At 41.0% G+C, this 14,379-nt stretch overlaps 1 protein-coding gene across 3 annotated transcripts in view; it reads right to left on the minus strand.

Annotated features, from left to right (window-relative positions):
* Positions 1–2,988: 2,988 nt before the first annotated feature.
* The window catches only part of RASA3 (RAS p21 protein activator 3), a 178,456-nt gene continuing 167,065 nt past the window's right edge, over positions 2,989–14,379 (minus strand). For all 3 annotated transcript variants that reach the window (XM_071744238.1, XM_071744243.1, XM_071744247.1), the window contains 6 exons: positions 12,822–12,928; positions 11,794–11,876; positions 8,329–8,540; positions 7,431–7,534; positions 5,467–5,650; positions 2,989–4,849 (listed from right to left, as the gene is read on the minus strand). In XM_071744238.1, coding sequence (XP_071600339.1) covers positions 4,774–4,849; positions 5,467–5,650; positions 7,431–7,534; positions 8,329–8,540; positions 11,794–11,876; positions 12,822–12,928 — 766 coding nt within the window. In that variant the 3' untranslated portion in view covers positions 2,989–4,773. The remainder of the gene's footprint in view (positions 4,850–5,466; positions 5,651–7,430; positions 7,535–8,328; positions 8,541–11,793; positions 11,877–12,821; positions 12,929–14,379) is intronic.

Genomic DNA, 14,379 nt, shown 5'->3' on the forward strand with positions numbered 1-14,379 from the left:
CCATTCAAGTGCCTCAGACAGCTGCATTGCACAGCTGGGTGCCTTAGCTCTAAATCAGCTTCTCATTGTCACAGCTTAACACTGGGCCAGCAATTAAATGAATTATAGATGCTCTCTCTTAATCCCCCTTCCCTTCCTCATAAAGAGAGTGAATAAAGGAGAGAGACTTACGGGTTGGAAACTGACACAGCATTAATGAAACAGTAATGATAAAAAAGGAAAAATTATTAAATATATACAAATATACAGAAAAATGATACCATGTTCCTTCCTCTCCAGTAATTCTCCCATCACCCCCAAGGCTGCAGAGCAGCCCTGGGGAAGTCCAGGCTGGACTCCAGGGGTCAGCGCAGCAGTTGGGAGCTGGAGGCAGGAACACAGATTCAGGAGGGCAGGGATCAGGAGCACAGGCAGAGGAATGGATGGAATCCTCCCAGGATGCTGGCCACAGACAAAGAAGGAAGGAGTTTGACCCTCGTGATCCCTCAAATTTATACCAAGTATGATGTGTGTGGGATGGAATTCTCTGGTCAGTTTTGGTCACTCATCTTGTCTGCTCCTCCCTAAAGGAGGGTTGCAGGTGTGACCCCTTTGCACCATTTTTCTTTCTAAAGCATAAGGTGTTCTTCAGAACTGAGCAGTGGCCTTGATTCTGCATCCCATTCTCTGGCTGTAACTATAAACATCGAGTACTATCAGTCCCAGAAGCAGACACTGAGTGAGAAACTTGCTGTTAATTTCAGCAAGTCCAGCTACTTAAAAGATACTCAGCTGAAAGCAAAATTCTAAGATCAGAAAATCAGTCCTATCCTGGCCCAAACCAGGACACTCGTGTAGACAGAAGTTCTCACTGACTTGTCTCAGTTTCTCAGACAGCAGTTGCTGACTCTTACAGCCAGGAACCTTGTAAGGATGTGGTGGACCCTAGGTGCTCTTTGTATTAACTGCATGCCCTGCTCACGGCACATCTCGCTTTTCTTTCTTCCATTCAGTGATTTTTACATTGAAAAGTTTCCAGAAAAGGACTTTGGTTTTCAACCCTCTCATTCATAACACAAACCTCATTAAAACCTCACAGGGTGAAGAAGAACCAAGCACCACTGGTGCTGACAGAGCTGAGATTCTGGCACACACAAGGCTTCTCACTCCTGCTGCTCAGCTGACCGCATCCCAGCGAGGCTTCAGACACAACTCACATTTGTCACCACTTCAGCAGCTGCTCTCCACCTCTACTCCATCCACCTATAAACACACACACGCAGGTGACAAGGTGTTATCTGTCAACTAAACTCCTGTCCATTGCCTTAAGGAAACTCTAACAGGAAGCCTGACTTCAGATGTACAGTTTTACAGATGCTCCTCCTCAGTCTGAATTCTTCGCTCTGAAATGCATGAAGGTGTTTGCCTGGCCAGAGACATCCCCTCCTCTGAACTGGACACAGGCCAGGACCACTTGGGTGCTGTCACCAGAGCAGCTGTGCCCTAGTGCACTGGTTCAACAAGGGAGAAAACAGGAATGAGGATCTTCTTCGGCATCAGGGGTCTCAGGATAGAACAGTCTGGCTTCTAAATCTTTTTTTTATGACAAAAATAATTTGTTTTCCCTTTCAGACTGGGATAGAAGAGAGATGGAAAAAAACCCTGACCTGACATGATTGCTTTTGGCCATGGTTTTTGGGTTTTTTTTGAGTGTTACTTTCTTCATTCCAGATGCAAGAGATGCTGTCTCAAGTGCCCCTGTCTAGCTATCTGTCTTACAGACACAATGTGCTCAGTAATTGTGCAGACACCATCAGAAACATATGCTGCAAACAGCCAGGAGACAGAGGTTAAAGCAAGTATTGGCAGACCAGATTTAACACAACTCTCCCAACTAACTCTGTTAATTACATTATCCTGAAAGAGAATAATTACATTATTCTGAAAGAGCTTTCAGAAAATTTCCTATTGACTTAAGCTAAGACATAGTAGCAGGAAAATAAAATGTCTGTACACACTGAATGAGGCTCAGCAGAAAAGAGACAGAACTGGGAATGGTGTTACAGTAATTTTGCATTTAACTCTGCTAATTTCTTGCAAATCCTGTGCAAATCCTTCACTACCTCATCTTACTTAAAACATTGCTTTTAAAACAGGGCTTACAATTCCCAGCAAAAACACACACTTGTGTAATTGTGGTCAAGTTCACCCTTACTGAGACACCAGTGGTGCGACTTCCACCATGAGTTTCATTTTCTTTCCTGGCTGTGGTTTATCTGTTAAACCACTACTGTCACTCAGCTAGAGCATGCCTGCAGAAGCTCTTCTTCAGAAGTTCCTCAGAAATGCACACCCGTGTTCTTATACACCATACATCTTGAACACGAGCTGGACTAAACCACTCCTGAACGAGCTGGTCAACAGGTTTCTATCCCAGAGGAGCTGCTGCTCAGCCTTCCTGCAAAAAACTCCCCTACAGAAGAAGCAGTGAGTGCAGTTTGTCACACAGTGCCTCAGAACCAAAGCTAAATCCCCATGAGGGCACAAGCCTCAGCATGCCCAAGGTTTTGCCACTGAACAAGTCCTGTTCAGAAGGGTGGTGGTCCCACAGGGTCAGGAACCAACCTACACACAGGGTGCTGTGCTCCCAACTTTTTCCTCCTGTCCTTTCAAAGTGGACCCACCCCTCCCTTCCAGCAACAAGAGCTGTGCAGGAACGTGAGGGATCAGTTCAAAAGGTCTGATCTAGCTAAGAGATCACTGCTTGCTTTGCCAGAGTAGTTTGGGATTGGTGCTGGTTCACTGCAGAATCTCATGGGTGCAACGCTGATCCCAGAAAAAGGGAGGGGAAGGGAGTAGGAGCAAGGATGGGAATGGGCTGTGGGGCAGCCCCAACAGAGATTGTTTTACTCTCACAAGGATCTCCATCCACGGTCCAGCTCTGAACAGCCCATTTTGTGCCAACAGGCACCCCTGGTGAATCTGAACAGACTCCAAATGTGCACGCAGTTTTCAGAAATAAACATTTCTTTTAATTGGCAAGTAGAACACACATTACAGGTCATTAGTATTTTATAAACAATATTAAGTTACAAATACATGTTAAAAATTGCAGTTCATGGCAGCTAAAAGCTTGGAGTCCAAAACGCATCTCTGCAATGCTTCGTTACTTCCCTTTCCCCAGTCTGCTGGGTGAAGATGAATAAAAGATCATTTACCATCTACGAGGAGGTGGTCTGCTATATACTCAAACAAAAAGAAAACCCCATTTCTAAGAGCATCACTAACAGAAGCATTCCAAGTACTTCAGCCGTCTTAAATCACATAAGATGCAACGAGGACACAGTTAAGAGTTACTCTGTAACACTTTTAAGCAAAGATACAAATATTTTCACATTAAACCGATAGTTCAATGCTTTCTGTTCCAATTCAGCTTAAAACCAACACCAGCTTCTACCCCACAGAAGCTTAAAGTCCACCATGCAGACTTCTGTGCCATCAAAGTAGATGTTTGTAAATCAGACCCTTATACAGAGGAAACTTACGGTGTACAACTAAACAGCATACATAAATATATATCTTATATTTAAACAGATCTTTATTCCCCTCCTTAATGTCTTTTGTTGGTATTAGTGAGATACACAACTCATTCTGTTTTCACTACACTCAGAATATTAACAAGTTACTATTATTGGTGTTAATATACCAAACATCCTTTTACAAAACTCTTTTAAAAAGAACTTTAAAATTTTTTTGAAAAGTAGAAATCTATTTTCCAGAAAAGCAAGTGGTGCTAGGGTATCATGGACTCCAGTGCTAAATATCCTTTCAGAGAAAACCCAGTTTGACAGCTTTTGTGCCTGGGACTCAGCATGTCTCAGCTGCCAGACTCGTGTTCCATTTCTTCTTCTCACTGTGATGGAAAAGGTCAACAAAATGAGCTTACCTTCCCTTTCAGCTGGCAGACTTTCAGAGATTACCATTCATTGGACTGCATCAGAGAGACATGCAGCTTTGACACAAGTTCATTGCTTTCTTACTCATATTTATGAGAGTCAGTTTTACTATACTGCTGAGACTGCATCTTCAAAACCGAAGTCTGCTGAATGTGTCTGGACAAATGACTTTGTATCTCAAAAATATCAAGAGTACCATTCAGATTTGAATTTCTATTAAAAACTGTGCACATTTAGCAAAAATTCTGCTGCTGTAAAAACAAAAGGCCTGCTCCTTGGCCTCCTCAAAATACAAGCTACAACGCAAGAGAATACACCAGAGGGTTTGTTTTTTTTTCTCTGCTTCATTTCTAAATGCAGGCATTAGAAGTAAAGTGTTACTAAGACTTTCCTAAGAGAGCACACAGGGGGGTGACATAATATACATTAATTGGGAACAAAAAACAGTAACAAACAACCATTCTAGAAAATGCTGCATAGTAGCAGCATGCTTGGTTTCCAAAATATAAGGAATTGTATTGGAGTTGTCAAGATGAAGTCCACACACCTCGATCATTGAACTGATCACTAGATTCCAAGAAACCAAAGCAAATTTAAAAATAGACATGACAACAACTGCCTAGAAGGCAGAGTTTTATCATCTGTCAATAACCAGATGAATAAAGTGCATAGCAACTATTATAACAGTTTCTTGAAAAGAGAATACGTTTAGCAAGTCTCAAAGTTTGTAAGCTTGACACTTATCCATACATTTTGCTACATGTGTGGCTTCCCTTTTGCTTTGCTATTGAGCTTCACTGCTTGACCCTTCAGCACTGTCTGTGATTTCCTTTGCACTTCATATGGAATGTGCCGAGATCTCTGACTGCTGCCTGATGTAAGTCTGGAAGCTCTTGTCACCAATGGGATGCTCCCTAAAAGGAAAAAAAAAAAAAGGAAAAAGTACTATACATAGAATTTTCTCTGTCAGGACATTCAAATGTCAGAATAGAAAGTGATCAGACAAAACCTTTGCCCTAAGTGTGTTTTTCAAAGCTGTACTGGTAATTACATATTATATAGAATATTGCATCTTACTTGAACTGAAAAAATTGACTGAATTGATCCTCCTCTTTGTCAGACATGCACAGAATGCTCTTTTATTTACATGTACACAAAATGCAGTCATGTGGCTGCTTCAGCTACTCTTTCCATTTTTAAACTAACACTCTAGAAGACAGTGGTAAATAGCTGTATCTTCTGGTATTTACTGCTTGTTCCAGGAGAACAGGTTGAAAATTAAAAAATAAAAAACAGACCAAACCCCCCCCACTTATTTTATGAATTAAACTGAATTTTAATTTAACATTTTAAAATTCCTTACAGTCTTTTAAAATACTGCAATACCAATCCTAAGTCACAATCTTAATTTGTATGTATTTGCAGGAATTTTGCATTTTTGAAGATGAAAATGCTGAAGGCAAGAACATAAACAAGGGAAATACCACTTCCTAGGATTGTTCCTCTTGTTTGGACAACCCATCATACTTACTGGCTTCCATATTTTGTCTTCTTAAATTTATCCCTCTTATACTGAGCATGCTCCTGCTCTAAAGTTCCAACACCTTCAATAATCAGCTTTAGTGTTTTGTATGTTTCCTTAGGGTCATCAATGATGAATGTAGAATATTCTTCCTCCTCAGGTCCATCATACACAGACTTGCTGCCACAGGCCTCTGGAGAAAAAAAGCAGAAAGCATGGTAATAGGAATCAGACAGGCAGGGGAAAAAAAAAAAAAAAGCAAGACAAGAGGACTAAAAATATTCAGTCTGGGGTTCACACAGTTCCTTAGTTTGCTTCCGTGTGAGCAGCAGAGAACTGTGGCTGACATCAGCTGCTGAAGGAGCAGTTCCCTGTTCTTCTGCTGGGCTGTTGGTACACACAGACACTGTCCCCAAGTCTGTTCTCTCCTTCCAGTCTTGTGAGGGGAAGGGCAGCAAGCCTGGCAGCTGCTCCTGGTTTGGTGGGAAGCTGTCCTTTGCTGCACAGGCAATGCTTTCATCTCAGTTACCACTAGCACTACCCCATCACACACTTTGGGATCTTGGACACAGGCCTAACTCTGCCACTGTTCTGCATGGTTGGCCCACAGAAAGTCAAGTATTCACTTGTCAGAAGGAGAGGTTCCATCCCTAAGCAGCAGCTAAGCAACAAGTATGGCACTGCACAACAGACTGAATTCATAACAATCACAGGCTGAAGTAGTCACAGAAAACGTTTTACCGTGTTAACCCTTACAAGATTTTTTCAATAAGCATAGGCAGAATATGTCATGACTTAAGGACCTATCCTAAGATGGGGCAAGTCATACTACCCTCTCACCCTACTCCAAGAGTCTTCCTGGCTAAGAGATAGGGCACTGATTCACATGAACATCTGCTACACATTAATCATGTAATCTGCTTCTGCATTGTAGCTGAGCATATTCGAAAGGGAGAAAGAATATTTTACTTTCTCTCTGTTCTTCCCTAGCTTTACTGTGGTCTCTGTGTCAATTTTCCAGTTACCTTCCCCTTGCTGCAGTGGCTGTGCCAGACCTGTGTCCTTTTCCCCTACACTGAAACTTGATGCTGGCTCTGGCAGAGAGGATTCGGAACAGGGGAAAGCTGGGCATTGGTTCAGACAGCTCGGAAGTGGTGGGGATCTTAAGTTTGCAATTGCACAGCAGCCAGGAACAGACTGAAGTGCTTTCCAACCTGTGTGTTTGACACCACTGGCTTATCTCATATTATAAAATAAATTCCTATTAAAAGATCAGTGCCACAGTGAAGGCTTCCCTGCCACTCCCTGTGCTAAATTTGGATTCCAAGTCTGGCACCATGTACACCGGATACTTTTCTTGGCGTGCCTACCAGCACTAACTTCCTCTGCTGTCTCCTCTTTCTTTTTTCCTTCATGTCACTTCTCCCCTCCCCTCAGCTCTTGAGGGTTTCCCAGCCCAAACTTCACTTGTCAACGTTTCACAGACATCCCCAGGTTATCGTTTGCTGATTAATTCTCAAAGAGCTTTCCTAAGGAAACCACTTGTATCCATCCAGTTATTGGGATCTGAATAAGGGAATGTGCATATGACTTCTGGTAACACAAAACCTTGTTCCACTGAAACCTCAACTTTGCTTGTGCTTCTTTTCAGGATCAGTAAACTCCTGGTCTAGTGCATGCTGTGATTTGTCAATTCAGAGCATCCAAGCAATGCTCTGTGCCTATGCTATTTTAGGGTGCTCTGGTTGAACAGTGGTGTACATTACACAAAAAAATCTGTACAGACTATGAGACTGCACCAAAAATAATTCACATAAGCGCCTCAAGAGAGTAGAAGGGGAAACAAGTTTAATAATGGCCACTGTGTTCTAGGATGTGATCTGCAAGGCTGGTCTGGCTAAAATACACCATTTTTCACAGCATGTTTTTTCCTCATTAAGTGTATTAGAGGTGCAATGACCTTTCATCCTCACCTTGCATTTTCTCCAATTTGGGCATATACAAGTTGAAAAGAGAGTAGATGCGCTCAGTTTCTCTATCTCCATCTATATCCAGTTGTATATTTGCTGGCAGACCTCTGCAAGGCATCAGGAAGAGAGGCAGAAGTTATAATGCTAAACAGTGTTACAGCATGAAAAGCAGTTAAGAAGGATGGAAGTAAAAGTGAATACTCATGAAAGCCAACAGGTTGTATGTAATGAAACTCACAGCTCAAATAATTTTTCTCCAAGAGATAAGGTAGACAAGTTCAAACTTCTTTGTGCCTGGATCTATCCAGCATACTTGCAGTCTGACTTCAGAAGAGTAATGTATCAGTATCTAAAAATTTTGCTGAATTTGTCTGCTATAACCAGATGGAGGAGCCAAAGCACTGAACTCCCAACCACCGAGATCTTGTATGCTGAGACTATCACTACAGACTTGCTGCTTCTCTGATTTTAGATGAAAACTGTTTCCTACAGAGAGCAGCTCTTCATTTAGCAGAAAACACGAGCCAGCCCCTTAGAAAAAAAATCAGTTTAGAATTAAATCTAGAAGCAGACAACTGTTTCAGGTGTTTACAAACAACATGTTGAAAGGATTTCTGGCATTCTTACTAACGACACAGTAAGAACCAAAGTATCTTAATCCACACACAGGCAACCTCTATCAATGCCTTGAACTGTAGAAATTTCAACATTTTGACCAAGGCAACGCAGATACTGCCAGTATGTGAAGGAACACTAAAGACAGCCTTTGAAACCCCAGCAATGCCTGCACATTACTTACTAACTGTGGCAGCTCTCCCTACTGACTGTGTATCTGGAAGTCACACTGCAGGGATGCACATACCCCTGGCAATAAGACCAACAGGATGTTAGCAATCCTTACCCTGTGCAGGGGGTGCAGCCAGGAGTATTATCTGCAGTAGCTTTACAGCAAAGCCAGTGGCCATTAAGATAGGCAGAGGGATGGTAGACTGTGAGGCGTTTCTTGTTGCATTGGCTGACTTTGGTGAGGATATCAATCCAGTCCTTGGCCTCCACACAGTTATTTGCTTGGATATACAGGACTCTTCTTTCAGGCTGGATCACCTGGAACATCTGCAAGGAAAAGGAAATAAAGCAATGAATAAACCACCAGAAAGAGTCGGTGAACCTAAGACTGATGATTTATTAAAGGAAATTATTTAGTAAAGGAAATTATTTATTTTATTATTTATTAAAGGAAATTATTTAGTAAAGGAAAAACACAGCATTTGTCAAGAATGCACCAATAAAGAAATTTCAACACAAAACCGAGCAGCAAATGTACCCTTAAAACAACAAGACCTTTCACCTGGTACAAGGACTAAGACACTGCTCTTGCAGGAGATGATTTACAAACAGCTAATATCAACTTGCTGGTTGGGCCTCAACAAGATCTCTTGTCAGCCTCAGGGATGCAATTTTAGTAATGCTACAGCTCTAACTTTTGGAAAGCTGACAGAGGGAACCAAGGCAGGGCTGAAAGGACATGCTAGTCACATGGGGGCAGAAAAAAACTTAAATCCAACAGTTTGGATCCAGCCTCAGCCACAGCTTTGCTGTCATATTGCCATATCTCTGGTCTTTTTAACACCTATTTCAGCATGATTCTTTCTCTTAATAACTTCCACACTTCTGTACCCAACTACAGCTGCTATTAGCAAATCACAGCAATCCAGTTCCTCTTTAATCACCCTAGGGCGGTTCAAATAATTACACATTAATTCTGCATTACAGCTTGGGCAGCTCTCCTGCCTGTTCAAAACAGCTTGCAACCTAAAGTGGCACAATCACAGGTTTATTTCCTTCTCCTCAAGAAGCAAATTTCTGATTCACAGGTTGCTTGATTATACTGATCATGTGCTGAAGTAAGTTCAAGTCAGTTAACTTAAATGCAAATTTTGGAAAGGCAAATGTCAACCATCTTAATTTCCTCTAGCTTCTGCAAATACTTAATTTTAATGGGTTTTCCTCTCTCAGGTATTCCTAAATTATCCTTTGCCCCTCTACTTCTTAATATGATCATTCAAATTATTAGCTATTACACATTACACTGCCAATACCACCTGGAATATTATTCTCCACACAATTGTTTTCTCTTTGCTACTTCAAAGAGAAAAACAGAGGCACAAAAATCCTCACACTAAAACAAAAAAAAAAATCAGAAACTCCAATTGAAATTTACTTTTATCTATTACAAAGACCTGAAACAGTGGCCAGAATTCTGCAACTAGCTGGTCTGGAGAATATTACAGACTGGCACCAGGTGCAACTCCTCTTCCCTTGTGACACTTTTAAGTGCACATCCTTTGAAGCAGCTTGCAAATATATTTGATAATTTGTGAATGAACATGTTTTTTAATTACAATGTCTCTTCTAACAGCAAAGGGAGAGCTCCAGAAGTCACTTCACTGGATTTAGTATCCCTATAGATGTCAGAAAATAATTAGAAAGGTGCAACATGCATCAGCAGTGTAGATGCTAATGTGATCAATCCAGAACTGAAAAGAGTGCACACAAAAGAGACTTCTTTTAATAATTCTTTTCAGGATATAACTGGCAATTTGAGTCTGAGGAACAGGGAACAGAAGAACGAGGAAGACAGAAGAGTGCACCTCAAATCTCTGTTAACACAGAGCTACAGGGAAAAGAATTTTAACTTCCTGCTGGGGTAAATGGAGCTTTCTGCATTACAACAAAGGAAAAGATTTAAGGAGCACAGCTTTGTGTAAGGGGATACCAACCTGAGTGAACTAACATATGGCAACTGTTATGGAGAAGCCCACAACTAAGCCAAGAATTTCAAGTGGCTGCAAGACCTTTACGCTACTAAAACCACCAGCTGCTTCTCAAAAAACACAGAGGACCTGAACAGTACTTAAAGCCACCCCCACAGCCCCCAAACTGTGCTTAAGATGAAGGCTATTGGCCTCACTGCCAGGCAGGCAGATTTACCAGGAGTGAGGAAGACACATATGGTGCAATTCAGAGCACATATATGCACGGAGTATTTATAGAAAACTGGCAACTTTATTCACGCTTAGCACCCATGATGGAATATCCATTGCAAATACATCTGCTGTGGTGTTCTGAGAGTTCTGTTCTTGCCACAGTATCCTGTCTATGTATGGCAAGATAAATGGGAATACACTAGCATGGCAAGGTGATATTGGTATTTTCTACTACTTATGGGAAGATTCTCCACCTTACTTTCCAGAATGGATGTAGTTACCTTCATTTCCTATGTAATACTGAATTTAAGCAATGCAAATAGCATACAGTTTCTGATGTTAACAGTAAAGGGATATTTTTTCTTTAATAAATCATTACAATAAAGGCTTATTTTGGATGAATTCTAGCACAGCAGACTCAGCATAAGTTAAAGACTGCTGTCACAGGAGACTTGCTCAGAATTATAGCTCCACTCTTCCCCAGACACGGGAAGTTTTATCTCAATTGTGTGCCTACTTTCAGTTCAATCGAGTTATTCTGCAGAGTACATACAACTGGCAACAGTTCAACAAATGTTGCAGCATCCATTTCATAGTTTGAGAACTATTTTGCAGTTTTTTTGCTTTTGCCTGTGTAATTACCAGGAGTTACAAACACCAGAGCCAGCTCCACTACAATGAAGATGTGCTCTAGAAGCAAGTGAGAACTGAAACTTATTCCATCCTTTAATAGAGAGAAATATGCTACCAAACCAATACCTGAGACAGAGGAAGTACTAGGGAGTCAAGTATTGCATTTCACTTTAACACAGTGCTGTTTGAGGAACATGATACCTGGGGCAGGTTTGAACACTGCCCTCCATGGTGTCCACAAACAGAATAGATGGCAGGAAAGATTTAAAAGCAGAAAAGCTAAAAGTCACAAATTACCTTTATAAAGAGGTCTGTAGTGCATCCATGTTTAGAACTGGAAAACTCCGGGCTGTTTTACTATTTTTAAATAAAGCTTTTTAGGGACTGTATTCAGCTTTATGGGCAGAAGAATATGAGGAGTTCCTTCCCAACACAGAGGTCTGAGAGAAAGGGCAGGGACTTGGTTATCTTACCTGTGCCTGACATTACAGAGCCCAGACAGCTGATCAGCAGTGGTCAGAACTGAGTGTGCTGCAGCTCAGGAAACCCGAGGACTGCTGACTGGGCTGTTAAGAATCTGAATGGGCTGTACTTTTGGAAACTCCTGCTACTATATAGAGAGCAAGCAGCTGGGGTTGTACATCTTCCAATAGAAACTCAATCCAGGTTACAAAAAGGAAAAAGGCGATTAGCTTGGTGGATCTAGATGAGCCTAGCAAGTAAATTAATGAAGATGACCTACTTACATTTTTCATTTTAAAGGATTCCTCCTCCAGTCTTTCTACTGCCAGAATGTTTTCAATTGGAATGCTGCACAGAGGGTGATCACCTGCAGAACACACACACGCTGAGCAACTTAGTCACAATCCATCTTCACCTGCTGCCCTTATTCTAAGGGCTTATTATGTTCCTTTGAAGATCATTTTGACTGCACATGAAAAAAATCTTTCACTCAGCAGAGATTTACCACCATGGCCCTGAAGTATTATCTTCAACTCATTTCTGTCTTCAGCTGCATTACGTTACGCTAGCAAATCTCTTAGAAACTGACTACTGCAGCAGAAAGCAATATACTTCCTGAGAAGAAGACAATGAAATAAATCATCCCTGTCAGCTCAGCTGAACTAGGTTGATGGTAGTGATGTAAGATCTCAAAGTTGAGTGTGAAATGATAACTGGCATGATCTGAACATGCTCCCTTATCTTTCTTACTCCTTTTATATGATGAAAGGAAGTGCCATCTGTTGTGTACTACTGAACTGACAGGAGCAATTTGTGAAAAGCAAAATAGTTGATATTAGGCAACATTAAGTAAACACATTTCTGCAAGTTCAAAGCTTGCAGGCAAATCCCTACCCTACCGCAGACAGTTGTGCCAATGCTACAGAATTTATGAGAACAAGCTGAGATGCATCTGAGAACATTCAACACAAACCCAAATCCCAGTGTAAGGTAGTTACATTCTGAGTTTTGCTTCCTTGCACAATCTACTAGATAGTTGTGAAACCTACAGATTATAATGATAATTGGCATATGAAAAATATTATCAAATATTCTGCTAATTTATAGGATACTGTGCTATCTGAGAAGCTTTGTAACAGTCAGCACTAAGATACTAAAAAAATGGCAAGAACATACAGGCTGACAGACTCGCCTGCACTGTACCTTCTACAGTTACAGACCTAGATTTCAGTGTTCTGTTCTTACACAATCCTTATGTTTATTCTTTGCTTTAATGTATCAGTAGAAAAAAAGACTGGCAAACCTTCATTACCTTTGCTTTTCTGATAGGTAAACTCATGGTTTGTCAGGCGAAACCATCTCTTCTTGAAGTTTTTCATACCAAATCTCTTTCTTCCTTGTGCTCTCTTTATCATGAACCTAGTAAACAGGACAATGGTTGTTACAATAAACAACAATTTATATATACATGCACACATATAGAATATATATTGAGTTATATAAATGTATACGTATATACACACACATACATGATGGCATTTGCAAAGCTTTAGGAAGGGACACACAATGTTTTCTAATTATTGAGGCCTGGTCTTGACAAGGAAAGGAAAGTCAGTTTTGGATAGGTTTAGTGTATCTGTTAGTTAAGCCTTTCTGCAGATCTAGATAAGGGATAAGACATGTAGCTTGAGTCTACATAGGGGCATTAGTTATTTAGCAGAACTGCAGCTTGTGCCCTTCCCTCAGTTATAAATCCAGCTAATTGGTTTCATACCACAGCAGAAAAAGGGCAGAGCATGGTTAGTACAGCTCTGCTAAGCTTGCCCTGTTACCTTTACAAGCTGTATCACCTTTTTTAAAGCTGTGGAAAAGCTGAAATGGTTTAGAGTATGTTCAATTAAAAGGCAGGTACAAGACCTCTGGAGTACAGGGACAGTACCTTCACATGCTTTAGTCACTCTCAAGCTCTAGAAACAAAAACCAGGATGCTCCACAGCTCCATTTGCAATTGCACATTGATGCTGCAGTTGGAAATGTGTTTTGATAAACATACAAAGCAATCTGACAGCTGAAAAGTAGAGCTCCCTGTGTCCCCCTACTTTGGCAAAGGAGGGGGGGGGGGTCATTTAGTGATTTGTCAGTTTTAACTGATTTCAATCTTAGCTTACAATAAACTGTGATGCACCCAGCACCCTCCTAACCACTAAATCAATCCAAAAGCTTCAAGGTAACTTTGGAAAGCCAGGTGACTTCATACTGCTCAGCATCACTTTTGGTGGAAAAAAAAAATGTGGATGCATATGCAGGAGAGAGTTCATAACAGCCACTGTACATATTACATTAACTACTGTGCAAAATACAGGATTGTATAATGGAGCCAGTAAAAACTACTTACTACAGAGTAGTTTTTATCAAGAAGGAAAGCACTATACAGCACAAAGAGCACACAGAGAGAACAGCAAATTATTTGGCATCAATAGCAGAGCTAAAACACTCCAAACAGCTACTGCTGCTGCTCGCTTCTGGTACCTACAGTCAGAAACAGCTACATTGCATCTAACTGAACCACAGGTCTGTTTAACACTCAAACAGAAACCCAAGTTCCTTCAGATTTTAACTGTTCCATAACCAGCTGGGCTGGTGCCTGCCACCCATTCCCAGTTGTGTGGGAACAGCTTACAAGGACTGTTTACACCTATACATTGTTTTTCAACCAGTTATAGTAACACACCACCCCCATTCTTAAAATACTTCAATAGTTACTGTCTTGGTCCTTATACTTGGATTACTTGAGAAATATTTAATATAATATATGATTCAGGTCATCATCAGGCCCAGTGGCAGTAGTCTTTATATTTCAAGTTTAAGAC

The sequence above is a fragment of the Heliangelus exortis genome, chromosome 1 (assembly GCF_036169615.1).
Source record: "Heliangelus exortis chromosome 1, bHelExo1.hap1, whole genome shotgun sequence".
In the NCBI taxonomy this organism is placed as follows: Eukaryota; Metazoa; Chordata; class Aves; order Apodiformes; family Trochilidae; genus Heliangelus; species Heliangelus exortis.